We start from the raw sequence: 19,763 nt of genomic DNA, 5'->3' as shown, positions 1-19,763 counted from the left end.
TTTACGCACACGGCGACACAAGTCGCGTTCCAATTGCCGTAACTGCCGACACAACTTTACACATCCGTACTCAGCTCGAGGGCTACTAGTCAACTTGTGTAACCTTCTGTTTTCTAGGGACAAATGAAATATGCGGTTGCAGACTGACGGCGATTATGTTGGCAATTTTCTTTTCCTTTTGACCGTGTCCTGAAATTACTGCCAGTACTGCAAATTCTATAGTGCACGTTACGTATATTATATATTTTCAGTGCTGGCAGTAAACTGGCAGCAATTTCGGAACACGGCTTTTATCCTTTTTATTTAAAAGATAACCACTGAAGTATATTAAATACAAAAATGAACAATAAAAATATTAAAAGTATCATTAAAGTAAGTAATTCGAATTAATGAGTTTTTGTACAATTAATTTTTTTATTATATTTAATAAATGAAATAAAGTTGTTTCTTTAGCATATTTGCAGATTAGGTATATTATTACTGATTAAATTTTCATTCATATTTATATATTAATATAATATTATGCATTTATATATTTTATTTATATATTATTTATATATTATATAATATTATGCATATATATATCTATGTATGTTAATAACTTTGCTTCGAATTATTTACTAATTACACAAATTTTACGTGTGCAACATATTTTTCACTTCATCACCATGGATTAAAAAATATCAAGATGGACATGGTTATGAAGAATCCTAACCCTCCACTCGAAAGTCGCACTTAACTTTGTTCCAATTGAGTCGTGCACATCGCTACACTTTGTGCCTTCCTGTGTATGTTTGTGTTAAGATGTGTTAAACAATTGGAAAGCACCCTATGTCTATATTTTATTTAGATGAGCAAATTGATAAGGAGGCATTCCTATACATGCCTGAATCTATGATTAAGGAATTGATACCTACAATCGGAAAACGTTTTTCTTTTTTACAAAATCGGAAACAATTACTTGAAAGTGAAGATAAAAGTTCATTTGGTAAGCTGATATATATATATACTTAATTTTTGTTGGAATTAGTAAAGAATTATTTTCTTTGTGTTATATACAATTTCTTCTATTTTTTTTTACATCTAATCATTTTTTTAATGTACAAAAGTGTTTTTTTATCTTATTTTAAAACAATGAGAGAGACAAGTATTAATGTTATTTCTATAATTAATATTGATCGTATTATTAAAGTTAATATTATTATTATTATTATTAAAGATTATAGTTTCTTTAATATTATAAAGTTATGTACAATCTCTAAGTAAATTTCTTGTATTAAAAATAATAAGAAATTTTTGTTTGTATTTATTTTATCGAATCAATTAGAATTTTCTAAAAATTAATATTATATCGAATTTGTTATATATTACATAATTAAATAAAAATTTTGTGTACTTTTATAATTAGTAAACAAGACAAATTGTTTCCAAATATTATATTTTGAAACACTATAATAATTTTATTAAGTTTTCTAACATTTTAAATTAAATTTAATTGGACAGTTTATAAATATATATTATGAGTTTTATATTTTATAATTAAATATTTTATTTAATTTATTAAAATATTTATTTATGAATATTATTTGATTTAGGAATATTCACAATCAGATAAATTCGACAAAAGTGAATCTGAGGATACATGTAGTGCAGCAAGTAGTTCTTCGATAAACTCATTTCAAGATCATGGAAAGGTAACTTTTATATATTTTTTTATTTTTATATTAGATAATATTTTATATTTTTGCAACATTCTTTTTATTGTTATGTGCTTTTACTAGTAGTATTGTAGTTTTAATAGTAGTTAGATTTATATAAAAAAATGATAGTTTTTTATTATTTGTGAATTTAAGAATTTAAGAAACTGAATCATAACACATAAATTATGTAGCATTCTTTTTTTATATTAACAAAACATATTTGAAAATCTTAATAAAATGAATAAAAGTATGTATGTATATTTTTTCTATAAATATTTATTTTTATCTATGAAAGTTATAATCAATTTTTCTCTAATATGTAATATATATTAAATATCATTAAACATAAAAATGTTAAGCAATTTTAAGAACTTTTATTTATATTTTGTTTTTCTTTTAGATTCTAAGAGATTTACTTTCTAAATCAGGCTGCGGTAAAAAAATTTTGGAACAAACACGATTGACTTCATCAGACCGCAGTAAACTCTGTCATTTGATTATTGACAAGCTTCTTAACGAATCTAATAAGTATGTTATTTATATCTTACAAAAATTTTATATATAGTACTTTATATAGTACTTTCTTTCATTTTATTTATTACTTTATTTTAATATTATAGAATAACTTCTGACCAATTTCAAAAATGGTCTGTAGCAATAGTCAATGTTTTCAAATATGAAAAAACATCAACGTACTATGTACCATCTAATGCAAAATTCAGACGTCTTGCAAACGGTAAACTTTGGGATAAATATAATAATTTAAAAAAATACATAAAAAGAGAAAAAGTAAAAGCAAATGAGGACGAAAACATTGAAAATACTGATTATCAAGAAGTATTGCTCAAATTGCGGGCAATTCAACCTGATGATATTAATCTCGAAAATCTTTGGAAAGAAACATATAAAGCAAGGAATAGAGGAACTTCAATTAATGCTTATTATGAAGAATATCCTATCTTAAAAACTTCTTTTGGTGTAATACTGATAATTACTCAAAAATTGTAATATTCTATAATTTATTCATAAATATCTTTCTGAGCTATTATCTAATTAACAATATTTTTTATTGTCAATTATTGCAGTTGCAAATTGATTTTAAAATAGTAACGGGAATAGATGCGCACATTTTTCCAAATAAGTGGTCTCAAATTGCCCCATATGTATTAGATCTTGGTACAAAGAAAGAAGCTTGCCCATCGTTGTGTGAGCTGCATAATGGTATGTGTGTGTATGTGTGTGTGTGTGTGTGTGTGTGTAAAACTATGAAAATAAATATTTTTAAAAATATTTAAAATATTTAAAATATTAAAAAAAATAATAATATATGTATAAAAAAATAATATAATATAAATAATATAAAATAATTAAAAAAATATTTATATAAAAAATAAAATATTTCAAATATTTAAATATTTTTTTAAAACTATATATATATATTATAATTTCAGATATACCCCTTGAAACATTAAGTCTTTTTGTACTACCTTATTTATTTTCCCCATGTAATGTAAAAACAGGCAACAAAAAAAGTGGAAGCCTTCGAAAACAGAGATAGCGGAAAGCTTTATTTGTCGCATTCCTGTAAGCAAATTTTTATGTATTTTTAGAAAATCTTATCATTATTTCTAAAAAATAATTTCAATATTTAATATTATTTTATTTTCTTTAGAATATAGCAGAATTGGAACCTAAGCTAGAAAAACGAAAGGAAAACTGGAAGCGTTTGGATTACCACTACAACCAATGGTAGTTGTGATTGGATCAATTATAAATTTGACCTCTTTTTACGTTGTTGTAAATAACGTAAAATACGAGTCAACGAGTTTAATTAATGCAGTGAACTTGTGTTTCCAAATATTTTTTGCACTGGATGCAAAGTATCCAGTTGACTCGGAAAAGCTGTGGTATTTTTTACAATACCATGTATATAATATTAAAGACGCAAAATACACTCGAAATTTTGTGTCTGTAGACACTATTTGGCACGAGCTGCAAGAATTGATGGCTGCTTCGAGTGAGTGAAAAGCATAAGTAATTTCCTCTATTCTTTGCTTTATTTTATAAAAATTTATATAACTTACTTTCATATATTTAATATCTATATAATAATATTTATATTTTTTAACGTCAATACATACAATTTTAATAATGATAAAGTGCCAATTCTGTTCTAATATTTATTCTAAAAAATATATAAAACCGCATATGCAGTTTGAGCATCATACACACTTGAATTTTATTAAATATGTTTGTCAATTTAAAAATTGTAATTGTTCCTACTCAGACAAGAAAACACTTAATAAGCATAAAATACGTTGCAAACATTTTGAAGAAGCAATGTTAGAGTCTAAAATATCTGAAAAATCAACAGTACATGTAGAAGAAATAGAAAATGATTTTAAAAATGAAATTAAAATCGAATCTGAAATTCGAATCCAAAAGTCAAGTTTGAATGAAACAAGTTTCGAAATGACAAACATTTCTAACAACGAGATTGAATCTGAAAACAATACAGTTTTTGATAAAGACTCAAACATTGAATCTTCAAAAAATGAACTTTGTATATTAGCACTGAAAATGATTTCTTCGCTACACTCCGATGCAACATTATCTCGTATTCAAATTGATCGGATTACGCGTACGTTTCATTTATTTTTAAATACAAACTATGTAAATGATATAAAAAAATCTTTTATGGAAACAAATTTGAATCATGTAATAGAAAAATTCGATATATTTCAAAATATTTTTGGTGATCTTGATACTGAATACAAACGGAATAAACTATTAACTAAATTTGGATATTATATTAAACCTGAACGAATATTCTTTGGAACTATAGATGTAAGAAAAAAAAATGTATTAAATACTGAAAATGTGTACGGACAATTAATATCGTTAAAAAAAGTATTAAAATTATTTTTCGAAATAGATGATATATTTGAAAAAACTTGCGAGCATATCGACACATTGATGAAAGATGATAGTGACGAAATTTGCAATATAATACAGACTCATTTCTGGAAATCAAAAATTTCAAATAATACATCGATAACAATTCCTTTATTCTTATATGAAGACGCTTTCGAAATAGCAAATCCTCTTGGATCACATGCTGGTATATATAAATTATGTGGAATGTACATTTCAATATCATGTTTACCACCAGACTTGTATTCAAAATTAGATAACATTTTTCTTGCTCAATTATATCATTCAGATGATTCGAAATTGTTTCCAAAAGAAAAAATTTATTCATATTTAATTAAGGAATTAAAGATTTTAGAAACAGAAGGTATTCATCAGTTAACAATAGGATCTAAAAATATTCAGGCATATTTTAAACTTGCATTAATTATCGGTGATAATTTAGGATTACATGGCATTTTAGGATTCGTCGAAAGTTTCTCTGCGAATAAATGTTGTCGATTTTGTAAAGTATCAAAAGATACATCTCGGAAGTTGTGTTGCGAAGATGTCAATATATTGCGTAATAAAGTAAATTATTCGAAGGATATAGCAATTAACAACGTAACAATTTCGGGTATAAAAGAAAATTGTGCATTTAATGTTCTATCAAGTTTTCATGCAACTGAAAATTATAGTATTGATATTATGCATGATTATAACGTTGATATAATTAACATATGTATAATAGTTTATTTTTAAGTATTGTGCAGTTTAAGTTCTAATTAATTTTTGATTTATTATATATAGTATATTATATATAGTAGTTTATTATACAATTGATTATATAATTTGTTTTATAATTTTAATCTAATAATGATGTAACAGTAGTATCTTTATGTTTAACAAATTTATACTTCACAAAGTGTATAATTCTACATTATTTTTAGTTACAGTTTTAATTTATTTCTAAAATACACTGTCACATGAAAAAAAGGATTATAGTGAAAAATACATATAAAAAAAATTATATGTACAATATTTTTGTATGTCATCAACCAAAAATAAAGATTTAAAAAATATTTATTTATATTTAAATTCGTCTCCATATTATTTCTATAATACAATAACAAAAGGCCTTAAAGGAAACTTTTATTATAGTTGGATAAACTTTACGAACTGAAACTTATGGAACCACATAAGCATTGTAGCCTTAACTATATACATATATGCAATATTAAGTAGGATTTTACTATGACGTATAGTCTTTTAATAATTAAAATATGGTCATTATTATCATATTTATAGTATGACTTACTATATACAAATCGCAATTTATAGTATATAAAACCATATTATGTATAATATTGTACTATATATATATAGTACAATATTGTACTATATATATAGTATAATATTAAGTAGGACATTTTACTATGACGTATGGTTTCTTAATCATTCAATTATGGTCATTATTATCATATTACCTAGTATGAATTACTATATACAAACCACAAATTATAGTATATAAAACCATATGTATGTTTGTTTTAACGTATGTAAAGTTATATCAACAATAATTTAAAGTTAAGTCTGCTATAATTTGACAATGTTACAATAACTATAAAAATATAGTTGTCCCCTAAACTCACTAAGAATTATAGTTAAATTATGATAATTGCAACCATTTTTTTTCTCAGTGATATCGACATATTGTGTTAAATAATATAAATAAGTAAAATAAGTGAAAATTATAGCAACACCAAGTTCTTTAGCATTAAATTTATTACTTTCTTAATTATTTTAATCATTTATTTTATCGAAAATGGCGACAGTTTACAAAATATACAATCTTATTTCATATTCGATGCTGACTTCCGTCATAGAAAAGTAATACTCGATTAATCGCCTATTAGAAGTTGGCCCACTTTTGAAATCACTATTTTGAAACTCAAAATAGAGAGATTAAGCACAAGAATCTAATATTAATTTTCGAATGTAAAATTAATTTACCATATCACAATTAATTGCCGGTTGCTGATCTACATGTATTTCTAAAAGATATGATGGTGCATGTCCATATGAAAGAATTACAAAATACTATTTTAAAATCGGTTCGAACTCAACATTCATATTTTAAACAATTATATCATACATGACACATATCATGAGTGATTTGATTGAAAATTAAAAATAGCGATAGGTCAGATGGCGCCGATATAATTTATTTCCATATTGTAACAATGCATACGCTAGAATACAGCATTCTAATAAAATAAAAAATAGAATAATATACGTTCCCCGGCCGTATCGATACGGAAGTATGCCGCCCAACGAACACTAGTCGAGCAATTGGTAAAGCGCATTACGCCAATTTTTTAAACATTTTAAACAATCAATAACGGCAATAATATCGTCGTAAATATTCGAAATTCGCCGAAGGTTACTAAATCGACAACGAGTTAAGCACTTCACCTTCCGCTATCGCCGTTTGAGAGAGAAACCGAATTACGCCAACGCGGATTATTAGTTCGTATAAAACAGGACTTTCGGCAGTCCGAACAATCAGATCTGGTTCTATCATCGCTTTCGCTAGTAAACGCTAGAAATCACTGATTCTGATTCGAATCCTATTGCTATTTACTACGGAGGCAAAGGATGGAATGTACTTTGCCTCAACTGAGCCTTCTCGGTTTTCCGTTTGTGCAACATTCCGAAATTCTTACCGCCGCAGAATCGGAACATACTCCGATACAAGAGCATTGTCGGTCAACCGGCATCTAAAATCCTCATCGCCGACACGTGTCATTATGTCTCGAGATGGAATAAACCGCTATTTCCGCCAAGAGTTCTCGTCCGACGCATATTTTTCGCGTATACCGTTCTTAGTTCGCGAACATCCGCGCCTAAATTAATTATATTCGTATCGCAAAACCATGCATATAAAATTAATCCTTAATTAATAATTATTTTAACACTGCAGTCATTCTTAATAAGTAATAAGCGCCTTTTTTTGATTCACGATCTAGAGTCCTTTTATGGTACAAAGTGATATTAAAGATCAAAAGTCGAATCGAATGAACTTTTTGCGTGACAGTTAGTTATTTCATAAGAATTGACCTTTTTCTATAGAGAAGTCATCATTGAAGTAGCGCTGCGATTGTTTGAAGATGCAATAGCATGTTGAGTTGCTGAAAATATTCTACAACTTTGACAACCCAATCGCTTGAGGAATAGCTGCCTAATCTTTTTCTTCCATACAAATATAATGAAAACGTAAAAGTACTGTATAACGCCCAGTACAAAGAGCGTGTACCGAATAGCATATAATGTATCACTATCATTATACAATACATTGACATTTATGCACGTTTGTATGCAAATGATGATGAACAGCACTTTAGTTACCTTTAGCTGCAACTTAAACCTGCAAAATTGAATAAAATAATTAAATAATTGAAAATAAAATATATAATACGTGTATTTGTGAATATTTTATATTTTTGGTAGTCATTAATAAATTTACAATAAAAAAATTCAAAAGTTATCCTCATTTAATGAAGAAAAACTTCCGATAAATAATTATTTCAATTTCAAATATTTTTAAAAAATATAAATATATAAATATATTTTTAAATGCTATATTAATAAAATTAAACTACAAATAATGTTAATTTTAAACTTAGAAAAATGAAAAGAGAAAAATACAAAGAGAAAATAACAAAGTTTTATTAAAAAATTTTTATGAAATGCGATGACTATCCTTATGAAATAAGAAACAATCACAAACTCGGTTTCCTTTATTTACATTTTCAGACTTTATTTTTACCACTATTTATCATTTTCATGAAAATCGCCAATTTTCTGAAGGAAACACCAGTGTAATTAAAGTGAAAGCATATTTATTTCTTTAAGTGTAATTATCAAAAAATTAATTAAAAATTGGCAAGTAAGAGCAAATAAGTCACGATAATTGGAGCGCAAGATAGAAAGAAAACACTTTCCTCTTTCTTATTATATGTATAATTATTATATATTAATTTTATATAGCTTTGATTTTATATATTTCGAATTACTCATAAACATAAACGTTTGAGATCATTTTTTGATTCCATCTTCAGCGGGACATTAAAAATCACTCCAAGAACGTTCCAAATTTCAACTACAGCTCACATAAGATTAAATCATTTCGATATCATTTCAACAATCAATAAGCAAATACAACTATGCTGTATCTCGCAATAATCTGACGAGCACATTCTCCCAAACAATTCTAATATTAATGTAATATTAATGTCACGCTGAAAATGGATCGAAAGATGATAGAAATATTCGTGTTTAATGCATATATTGTAATGAGTAATTCGAAATATATTAATTCGAAATATACTTGCCAATTTTTTAATTAATTTTTTGATTATTATTATTTGAGGCAATTTTTACTTCAATTAAGCGTGATTATAAAAACACATCATACAAAGATACCGTTTTAAAATGACACTCTCTCTCTCTTTCTCTCTCCCTCTCTCTCTCTCTCTCTCTGTCTCTCTGTCTCTCTCTCTCTTTTGCTCTTGAAAATGAGAATAATGTTGTTGATAAATTTTTATTTATTAATATCTTAGGATATATAAGTTATTAAAATTATCATGCATTGATGTAAAAATGTTGCTTACCAATGTTTTTGGTCATTATAACGTTGCTTTTCTGAATTTCTCAGGCGATGAGCAACGTTTTTTTCGAAATATGCGATTTTTCGTGCCGTAAAGAAGGATAAACAAATGTTACTGGTAACAGAGATAATTATAATTCCATAATAATACAACCAATATGGTAATCTGCCTGAAAATGTCATATAAAAATTGAATTTCTTATTGTTTCTCATATTAAACGGAGTTTTGCAAATGCATCAAACATATTTTTAATTTCAATAAGAATTTAAATTTATTATTATGTTATATTATTTTTACTTTTATGTCCTAACATAAAAATAAAAAAAAATAATGTATTAATTGAATTATCTACAAGTGCAGCATTCACTTACCAACAATCAAACAATTGTCGCCAAATTTAAGTCGGAAGTTATTTGGTATGACAGGAACAAAATGTAGAATGTTATAAATAATAATGATCATAAAAGGGATTCCCCATGCATAGATAGAATATATGATTAATATTTTCTTCTCTTCTTGTTTCATCATTCGTTGTGACGAATGCAATTGTCTGGGAAATGTAATTTACGCTTTACAATTAGCCGGCAAAATAAAAGAAATTACAATGTAATTAAACATTAATATAAATGCATTTGATCGAGAATTTTTAGAAAATAACTAATTCCATAAATAACTATAAAAATTGATTTTCTTTATTCAACACCACGATATGACAATATATCGTTGTAAATAAATAATTATATTATTGTAAGTAAATGTGAATGTACATACTTATATATTATAAATAAATAATTTGTATAGTATTTTGTACAAATTAATCTTATTAAGATTAACAAATTTAAAACAATTTACATTATAAATAAAATATGTATAATACATATATAGCAGCTTACCTAAATGTACGCCAAAAATTGAAACTCATTACATTTAACCAAAAATAACTTCCAAAAAAGGCATAGTATTTGACAAAAGCTGAAACAATGAAATAACCAATATGTCAATTAATAAGTTTTTGTTAAATGCTGAAATTCACAATTATATTATATGTGATCGTAAAAAATTATAAATCGTGAATTAATTTTTGTACTGCAAATTTATAAAAAGAAATATATTTATCATATGCTAACTTAATAATTTCTTAATATAAGGCATAATTCTGTGAAATTTTAACAACATGTAAAAAATATATAAATATATAAATAATAAAATATATAAAAATATATAAATAATTTTAACGTGATTTTAAAATGTACCAAATATTTTTATATAATTTAAATTATTATTCTTTCGTTCTTAAAATTATATAAATTGCAAATTATATATTCAAATTATCAAAAAATATTAAACCACCAATTTGCATTGACATTTCTAAAAGACTTACATACTACATTGTGTGTGTGCTTTATTATTAAATTTAAATATATCGTACCAAATATGATATAGATGGAATTCCCTAAAGCATCCTTTTTGATTAATGTGTTCATCAACGAAATCGTATACGCAACAAATATCAATCCACTATACCTACGCAGTATAAAGCCATATATATTTCGAAGTTCTGGCTGTATGGAGTACACTATGAACATCATCAACGAAGACAGTATAACTCCTAATTGGCCGCATAAAAATACGATCATAATTGAACTAATCGGAAAGAATACATTTTTTCTTTTATGGCTTATGATCTTATTCGTAATTTTATGGCTTATGGTCTTATTCGTGATTTTCTTCATAATGTCCGAACAAACGTTCACAGTAAATTTGTTTTGAGCTATGTTAGCGAGGCAATAGGATGTTGGTTCAATGATTGTGTTGTATTGAGATAGATACAAAGAACCATTGGCAAGAAAGAAAGTGTTGTAGTAAGGATTAAACCAATGATATCCAGTCTTCTGACATGGATTGTGGACAATCAGAAGAAATAATTCGTCTATCTTTTTACTTTCGTTTCTTGACGAATCATTAATGTATCCGAACATGTTTTTCAGGAAAATAAAGTTACCCTGTTGGGCAATGCATTTTCTTTTAATCAGGCGACTACCGAAAGAACAACATAACCGAATGCAGGTAATATTGTTGCACATCTTGTACGGAATGATATTACTTTTATTATTAACTGTATTAGAGTTTTTAAAGTATTCGTGCGACATGTACTCGCTCTTGCTTTTGGTGTTCTCTAAGTTTTCATTTGTATTAATCGGATAAATTATATCTTTATTGTTATTTGTAGTTTTACTTATGATCTTCTTCATAATCTCAAAGCAAACGTTCACAGCAAATATATTGTAATCTACGACGGCAAGACAATAAGATGTTGGTTCGACAATTGTGTTGTAATAAGATAGATACAAAGAGCCATTAATGAGAAATTTGTTCTTTGAATAGGGATTCATCAAATAGTGTCCAGTTTTCTGACATGGATCGTGAACAACCAAGAGAAATGCATCGTCTACCTTTTCACTTTCAGTTTGAAACGAATCATTAATGTAACCATATATCTTTCCTAGGAAAACAAAGTAACCTTGTCCAGGAATGCATTTTCCGTTAACCAGACGATTACCGAAAGGACAGCATAGTCGAATACAAGTAATATCGTCGCACATCTTGTGTGGAATAATATTAATTTCACTGTTATCTCTATTGAAATTATTAAAGGATTCGTACGTAGAATTACTATTGCCTTTGATTCTTTTCGAGTCATTGAGTTTTTGTGATATAAAATTTCTTCTGCTGTCAAACTCTGTTGAATTGATGCGAGAATTCACCGATATTTGACTATCATTCTCATGCGCTTGAGATTTATATTGTATGAAATGGTCAATCATCAATCGCTCGTGATTATTATTCGTGAAATTGATGCGATACACATACTGCATATCATCGTTATTTTTAGTAAAATTTTCATGCAAATTATACCAATCTTCTCCATCATCATAAGTTTTCATAGTATTTGCATCAAGTTGATATGGAACTGTTGAATAATCTTTTTCTTCATTATCACTCGTGAAATTTGACCAAAGTACCGAAGATGAAGCAATGATTGGAAGCATGCAATAAAGCGTGAGACTTTTTCCATACATCATCGATTATTTAACGTGTTGAATTTACTTGTAAAAAAATATTCTTGATTTCTTTTTACAATAGCTTCACAGACGGGTATCTAACAGCCAGAATAATACATAAATTAAAAAGTTGAATAATATTGTAAAATTGTAAAAGATTTGATGATGCTTACTTGCAGCGAAGGACGAATTTTTCGCAACAAACTTACGAATGCACTTTTGAAAAAAACAATGTCGATGCACAAATATTTCGATAATTGAAATTGAAAGTGTTTAAAACGGTGACAAAAGATGTATTAGTTTGCTCCTGTTAGTCTTACTATTCTGAAATTTATGATTTTTGTTATGAAATTATGAATTTTATTTTTTGTAAAAACTTATAATCTATGAAAATTAAGGATATCTGAAATTTATGATTTAAGTAATGCGTCGCATAATATTTACTTCCGTTTATATGGCTTTATTTTTAGGGTTTTCAAATTAAATTTAAAAATTTGTTATTGTTTACACTGATACAATAAGAAAATACAGTAGATTTTTAGCTTTTTTTACTCAACTCGATGAAATAATTATTTTATATTTTGTTGTTATTTTTGTCTTTGACGTATGCAGAGAGAAGATCGTACGAGAAACGCGGTAAGACTATCGGAGATGACGACTCGTCGAAGAAGCGGTCTGCGTGCTGCTGTAATAGTATATATATAGTGTGTCAAAAAAGTTTTATATGCAAACTTCTATGAATGGTATTTTAGTTAATTCAATGACAAAAAAATTTGTGATATTTTATTATTTAAACATTTCATCCTTCGATGATAAGTCGTTACAGTTTCGAAAAATTTACTAAAAATAGATTCATACACAGATTAGTTATGCGATTAGCTTATGCTCGAACGAAGAAAATTTTTTTACACCAGATGTTTATACACAGTCGAAAATCTCTTAAAAGCAAGAGGCCGATAATATAAATATAACAGAAATTTTATTTCGGCAACAAATTTCTTCCGATTTTATTCATTATTTTTCGATTTATAAAAGAAATATTTATTGCAAGACCTTATTCATATTTTTATTCTACTCTGTAGATAATGATATCTACTAATATAAAACCGGATAAAGAAATATTATTTGAAAACCAGTTGGCATTCTGAAGTTTTACATAGATTGCATCATTAACATCAAGAAATAGTGTTATTGTGTAGTAGTGTTGTGTTAAAGTTATATAGACAACAAGATGCATCATGTACAAAGTTTTTAATTATGAATGTCTTAAATTTTTGGATCTCAGGTCCATAAGAATTTCACAATAATGAAGAATTATTATTAATATTCAGATATTGTGTTAAATTATATATAAGAAAAGGGGTGTCTAGGACACCCTGTATATATATATATATATATATATATATATATATATATATATATATATGTACAGGGTGTCCTAGACCACCCGTACACCCCTTTTCTTTCAAAAACTAAGCATTTTAGAGAAAAACGTTTTCAACAAAAATTGTATGGTTTTGAGGGGAAGATAAGATGGTGTCATTGGTTTGACTTTGGATGGCATCGTTAAGGTGAGGTCAAGGACACCTTTAATTTCTTAAATGGAACCACCTATTTTTTATTGCATATTCTTATAGCTTATGTCGAGAGCTTTCCAAAACACTATAATAAAGTATTTTTTCATCAAGTACTTTTAGAGTTACAAGGCTTGAAATAATTTCTTAATTTTACATAAACCATAAAATATCTAGTAAAATATTCATTTTTCGATTATCTTACCTTAATACTTTTATGTACAAAATAATGAGAGGAATCGATTCGTGTAAAGAAAACACATAATTGTTTCGAAAAAAAAATGTAATTGTTAATTGCAAAAGTTTTTTTTACATTAAATTTTATCACTTTTAATTTTTTGAATTTTATTTCACTGAAAATAGCGATAAATCAAATAAAATATAATTTTATAATATTTCATGTTCGATTTTGTCTTTTATAGTAAAAAAAAAATATTCGATTATTAATATTGCAAAACGAATGTTAATAATTTAATTGTAAATATAGCATCATAGACACACATACACACATACACAAAACTAATTATTGGAACAAAACAGTTATAATGGCAATACGAGTCGAGTGTCGATGTTATAACACATTTATTTATAATACAATCAAATAAATATTGATATTAAAGCATACAAAGAGAGGATAGCGATTCGCTATCCTCTCTTTGTATGCTTTAATATCAATATTTATTTGATTGTATTATAAATAAATGTGTTATAACATCGACACTCGACTCGTATTGCCATTATAACTGTTTTGTTTAATTTTATATTTCGAGTCTTATATTTATTAATTTTTGTAATTATTGGAAATCACAAAAAAAAAGACGAAAGAAGACATGTTTTCGTTATGTAATGAGAAGATTACCGATTAAAAAATTGTTTCAGCACTGTAATTATTGCTAATGAATGAACAATCGCCGATTTGATGGAATATGATGGAATACCTTTGCCACGCAAAGCATTAAATATCAGTCGAATAGGACGAACAAAGTTTAGTTTTAAATGAATTTGATGGTGTATTAACATCTATGTATATACATACACTAAGTAATATCATATACTTAGCAATTGATACCACGTTTAATTAATTTCCATTACACTAACAATAACACGTTACTATAACATAATTCACTAATATTACATCTAAATCAAGTAGATGTATCAACAGTTTTTGATAATATTAATAAACAAATATTTTATCAAGAAATTAAGGCACACAAATTGCAATGGAAATTAAAAAGTAAGTCTTACAAATATATCATTATAGAATAAAAATCAGAGAACAAGGAAAGAAACAAAAAATAGACAAATACATATTTGACAGATGGAGATTAGGATCATCATTGTGTCAAACAAAATGGTCAACTTACGATAATGTAAAATTAAAAAATTATTTACAGCATTATAGTCATTGTTAATCATTGGATAATCGCTGACCTATGATTTACGACAAAATCCTTTTGTCGTCAAAGTAAAATTAAGGATTAGTTGATTCGGATACGTTCTTTGCAAGACGGTTTGCTTTCCTGTAAGGATTGATCTTTTTCCATAGAGAAATCATTCTTGATGTATTAATGATGGTATAATTGTTTAGTATGTTTATTGTTGCATATCAATGTTGAGTTATTGAAAACATATTGCAATTCTGCCAACCGAATCGTTTCAGCAGCAACTGTCTAATCCTTTTCTTCCATTCAAATATAAGGAAAATACAAAAGTGTTCTATGACTTCCAGTGCACAATATACATACCAGACAGATAATGAATTTTCATCATTCAATACTTGAATAGCATACATATACCATTTTATGCAAATGATGATAAATAGCACTTTCGTCATCTCCAAATGTAACTTAAACCTGCAAAATAATGAAATAAGTAATTAAATAATTAAAAAGCAAATGTGTAATATTTTACATCTTATTAATGATAATTATATTAATAAGTTTATAATTGAAAAAATTCAGAGTTTTCTATTTAGTGAAAATAAATATTTGCAATATTATAATGACATATTAATAACATATTAATAAATATTAGCCATAAATGTTATATTAATCAAATTAAATTTTAAAAATAATAATGGCAGTTTGAAGGTTAGAAAGATGAAGAAAGAAAAAGACCCAAAAAGAATAATAAAATTTTTATTAGAGACTTTAAAAAATATGATTATTGTATTTTTATATGAAATAAGAAACATTCATGCTTTATGTTTTCTATTTACATTTTTAGACTTTATTTTTTAGACTTTATTTTTATTTCTATTTATCATTTTTCATGCAAATCGCTAAATTTTTGGAGTAAACGTAAGAATTAAACGATTAAAGCGGTAACGATATTTACTTCTTTAATATTAATTATAAAAACAAACTTCTTTAAGTTTAATTAGATAAAGATGATGTCTCAAATTAAAAATCTTCCTCTCTATCTCTCTCTCCACTTTCTTTTCCTCTTATTCAAGATGAGAATAATAGTTAGTAATAATAGTAACTAAATATTTTTCTTTTTTGTTATTTTGGCATATATACACATCTTATTTATAAGATAAATTATCATATACATTGGTTTAAAAATATTAATTACGTACCACTGCTTGTTATTATTATAACATCGGTTTTCAGAATCTTTCAAATGATGAGCAATATCCTTTTTATAATACGCAATTTTTTGTGCCGTACAAATGCATAAACAAATACTACTAATAAAGGAGGTAATTACAACTCCGTGAAAGTATAACAAATATGTCATATTGCCTGAAAATGTAGCATGGATTTCTTATCTTTTTTCTCATATTAATTAAATCGCGTTTTACAAATGCATCAAGCATATTTTTAATTTCAACAAGAATACTTGGATTTATCATTATGTTATTTTTATTTTTATGTATTATAGCATTAATTGAATTATCTATTAGTGTAGCATTCATTACCATCAAACCAACATCTATCCCTGAAATTCGGTCGAAAATTATTCGGTATGCCAGGAACAAAATCCATAATACCACAAATAATAATAAACAAAAAGGAACTTCCCCAGGCGAAGACAGAATATATGATTAACTTCTTTCTCTTTTGTTGTTTCATATTTCTTTGTTACGACCGCAATTGTCTGCGAAGCATAGTTTAGATTCTATATTTAGTTAGTAAAAATAGAAGAAATCACGATGTAAATACGCATTAAAACAAATATGCTTGTGCTCGAGATTTTTGAGAAAATCTGTCATATATAATTATAAAAATTGATTTATCCAACATCACATAACATGTGTATGTGTGTAATAGAAATTATGTATTTATACATATATATGTTTATATTTGTTTATATTGTTACGAAGGAAAGGAAAGAAAGAGAAAATGATGTGATCGACTTTAGGTTCTTGTTAAAATAAAAAGAGACATTAACAAAAATTGTAATATTATATTGCGAATTCGACAATATAAAAAGAGCTATAAATTTTACAAAAGTGTAGACTATAATTTCTGGTGTATGTGTGTACTGAACTTATATAATATTAAAATAGTACACAATAGTAGTTCTCAGGCGAAATGTGACATGACTTAAATTTATATATTTTCTATATTTTATTTAGAATATATCGTTACTTGACGCTATACATATCTTTGTCTAATGTAATATATATTTATATATTATAAATGAATAAGAATACTCATATACACACGTGTGTGTGTGTGCGTGTGCGTGTGCGTGTGCGTGTGCGTGTGCGTGTGCGTGTGCGTGTGCGTGTGCGTGTGCGTGTGCGTGTGTGTGTGTGTGTGTGTGTGTGTGTGTGTGTAGCAACTTACCTAAATGTACGCCACATATCGAAACTCATTACATTTAACCAAAAAAAGATTCCCAAATAGATATAATATTTAATAAAAGCTGAAACAATAAAATAAACATTATGTCAATTAATAAGTTTTTGTAAAATTTCGGTGAAATTCATATTATATAATTGTAAAAAATATTATAGATTTGTAAATTAATTTTTATACTGCAAATTTATAAAGAGAGAGTGTTAGATTTTAAGTATGCTAATGCTTAATTTAATAATTTTTTTACTTTAACGGATAAATCTGCGAAATGTTGATAGTATCGAAAATTTATAGTTAATTTGATGTCAAAGTACATAAAAAATTTTAATTTTATATACTTATTAAATCTTGTGTTTTTAAAATTTTAAATTATAAATTACATATTAAAGTCATTGAAAAGAATTAATCCGCTGATATACACTAATAACTGTAACAGATTTGGACATTGCATTGGTTATTTTTACAAAATTTTGATATGTTACCAATAATAATACAAATGAAGTCTTCCTTAGCTTCCTTTCTAATTAGTACATTTACCAATTCAAGTATGCATCGAGCAAATGTCAAGCTGCTGTATCTACGTAGTATGAAACCATATATATTACGAAGTTCTGGCACTATGGAATACACTATGAACATTATCAGCGATAGTAGCATAACTCCTAATAAGCAGCATATAAATATGATTGTTCTTGTCTTTATGATCTCCAAGCAAACATTCACAGTAAATCTGTTTTGTGCCACATTAGCGAGGCAATAGGATGTTGATTCTATGATTGTATTGTAATAATCTAGATACAATGAGCCATTAAGGAAAAACACATTCTTGTTTAAGGATTTATCGCTGTAATATCCAGTTTTTCGACACGGATTATGAACGATTAAAAGAAATAATTCGTCTGCGCTTTTATTTTCATTTTGCAACGAATTATTAATGTATCCATACATGTGATGCAGGAAAATAAAGTTACCCTATTCGGCAATGCATTTTCCATTGACCAAACGATTACCAAAAGGACAGCAATAGTCGTATACAAGTAATATTGTCACACATTTTATACGGAATGATATTATTTTTATCGTCATTTCTGGAATTTTTAAAGAAATCGTGCGATGCGGATCCGTTCTTGCCTTTAGTGTTCTTCAAGTTTTTATTTATATTAATCGGATAAATTGTATTTTCATTGTTTGTAGCTTTATTCGTGATCTTCTTCATAACGTCAGAACAAATGTTCACAGCAAATATATTGTAATCTACAACTGCGAGACAATAAGATGTTGATTCGACAATTGTGTTGTAATAAGGTAAATATAAAGAGCCATTGGCGAGAAAAAATGTGTTGTAAGAAGGATTGAGCAAATAGTGCGCAGTCTTTTGACATGGATCGTGAACGATCAGAAGAAATGATTCTTCTACTCTTTTAATTTCATTTTGTAACGAATCATTAATATATCCATACATGTTTTCCAGGAAAATAAAGTTACCTTGTTCGGCAATTCCGTACATACTTATGCATTTTCCGTTAACCAGACGATTACCGAAAGGACAACATAGTCGAATGCAAGTAAAATTGTCGCATATGTTGTATGGAAAGATATTGTTTTTATTATTATCTCTATTGAAATTTCTAAAGGAATCATACGTAGAATCATTTTTTCCTATGATCCCCTTCAAGCCATGGATTTCCTGTGATATAAAATTTTTCTTGTCGCCAGTTGAATTGATGTGAGACTCCATCGATATTTGACTCTCATTCTCATGCGCTCGAAATTTATATTGTATCATGTCGTCATCCTCGCGGTTGTTACTCATAAAATTGCTATATGTGTAATGTATATCACTGTAATCTTTGGTAGAAAACAAATTATACGAATCTTCTTCGTTGTCATAATTTTTCATAGTATTTGCATTAAGTTGATATCGAACTGTCGAATAATCTTCTTCTTTGTCATCACGTGTGAAAGTTGGCCAAAGTACTGAAGATGAAGCGATGAGTGGAAGCACGCAACAACAAAGTGCGATACTTTTTCTACACAT

The 19,763-nt window shown here is 26.8% G+C and overlaps 1 protein-coding gene and 2 pseudogenes across 2 annotated transcripts; 1 reads left to right on the top strand and 2 right to left on the bottom strand.

The window, feature by feature from the left end:
* Positions 1-688: 688 nt before the first annotated feature.
* Positions 689-5,557, top strand: LOC145966409 (uncharacterized). The gene is made up of 7 exons (XM_083090460.1): positions 689-697; positions 1,596-1,694; positions 2,101-2,228; positions 2,321-2,678; positions 2,786-2,921; positions 3,152-3,284; positions 3,373-5,557. Exons 1-6 carry the CDS (start codon positions 689-691, stop codon positions 3,256-3,258), a joined length of 837 nt encoding a protein of 278 aa, XP_082946586.1. The 3' UTR covers positions 3,259-3,284; positions 3,373-5,557.
* Positions 5,558-6,445: 888 nt separating this feature from the next.
* LOC145966306 (uncharacterized) lies at positions 6,446-12,660 on the bottom strand (annotated as a pseudogene). The gene is made up of 6 exons (XR_014437019.1): positions 12,516-12,660; positions 10,710-12,440; positions 10,174-10,252; positions 9,652-9,830; positions 9,284-9,449; positions 6,446-8,037 (listed from the first exon to the last, which is right to left on the bottom strand). The product of XR_014437019.1 is annotated as an uncharacterized LOC145966306 (transcript).
* A 2,862-nt stretch (positions 12,661-15,522) lies between these two features.
* On the bottom strand, positions 15,523-19,763 carry LOC145966408 (G-protein coupled receptor Mth2-like; annotated as a pseudogene).

The sequence above is a fragment of the Camponotus vicinus genome, unplaced genomic scaffold (assembly GCF_025532165.1).
Source record: "Camponotus vicinus isolate PSW18456_S1 unplaced genomic scaffold, iyCamVici1.0 SCAF_2, whole genome shotgun sequence".
NCBI classification, from domain to species: domain Eukaryota; kingdom Metazoa; phylum Arthropoda; class Insecta; order Hymenoptera; family Formicidae; genus Camponotus; species Camponotus vicinus.
Note: the sequence above shows the minus strand (reverse complement) of the source record. Positions and strands in the feature narration are given on the sequence as shown.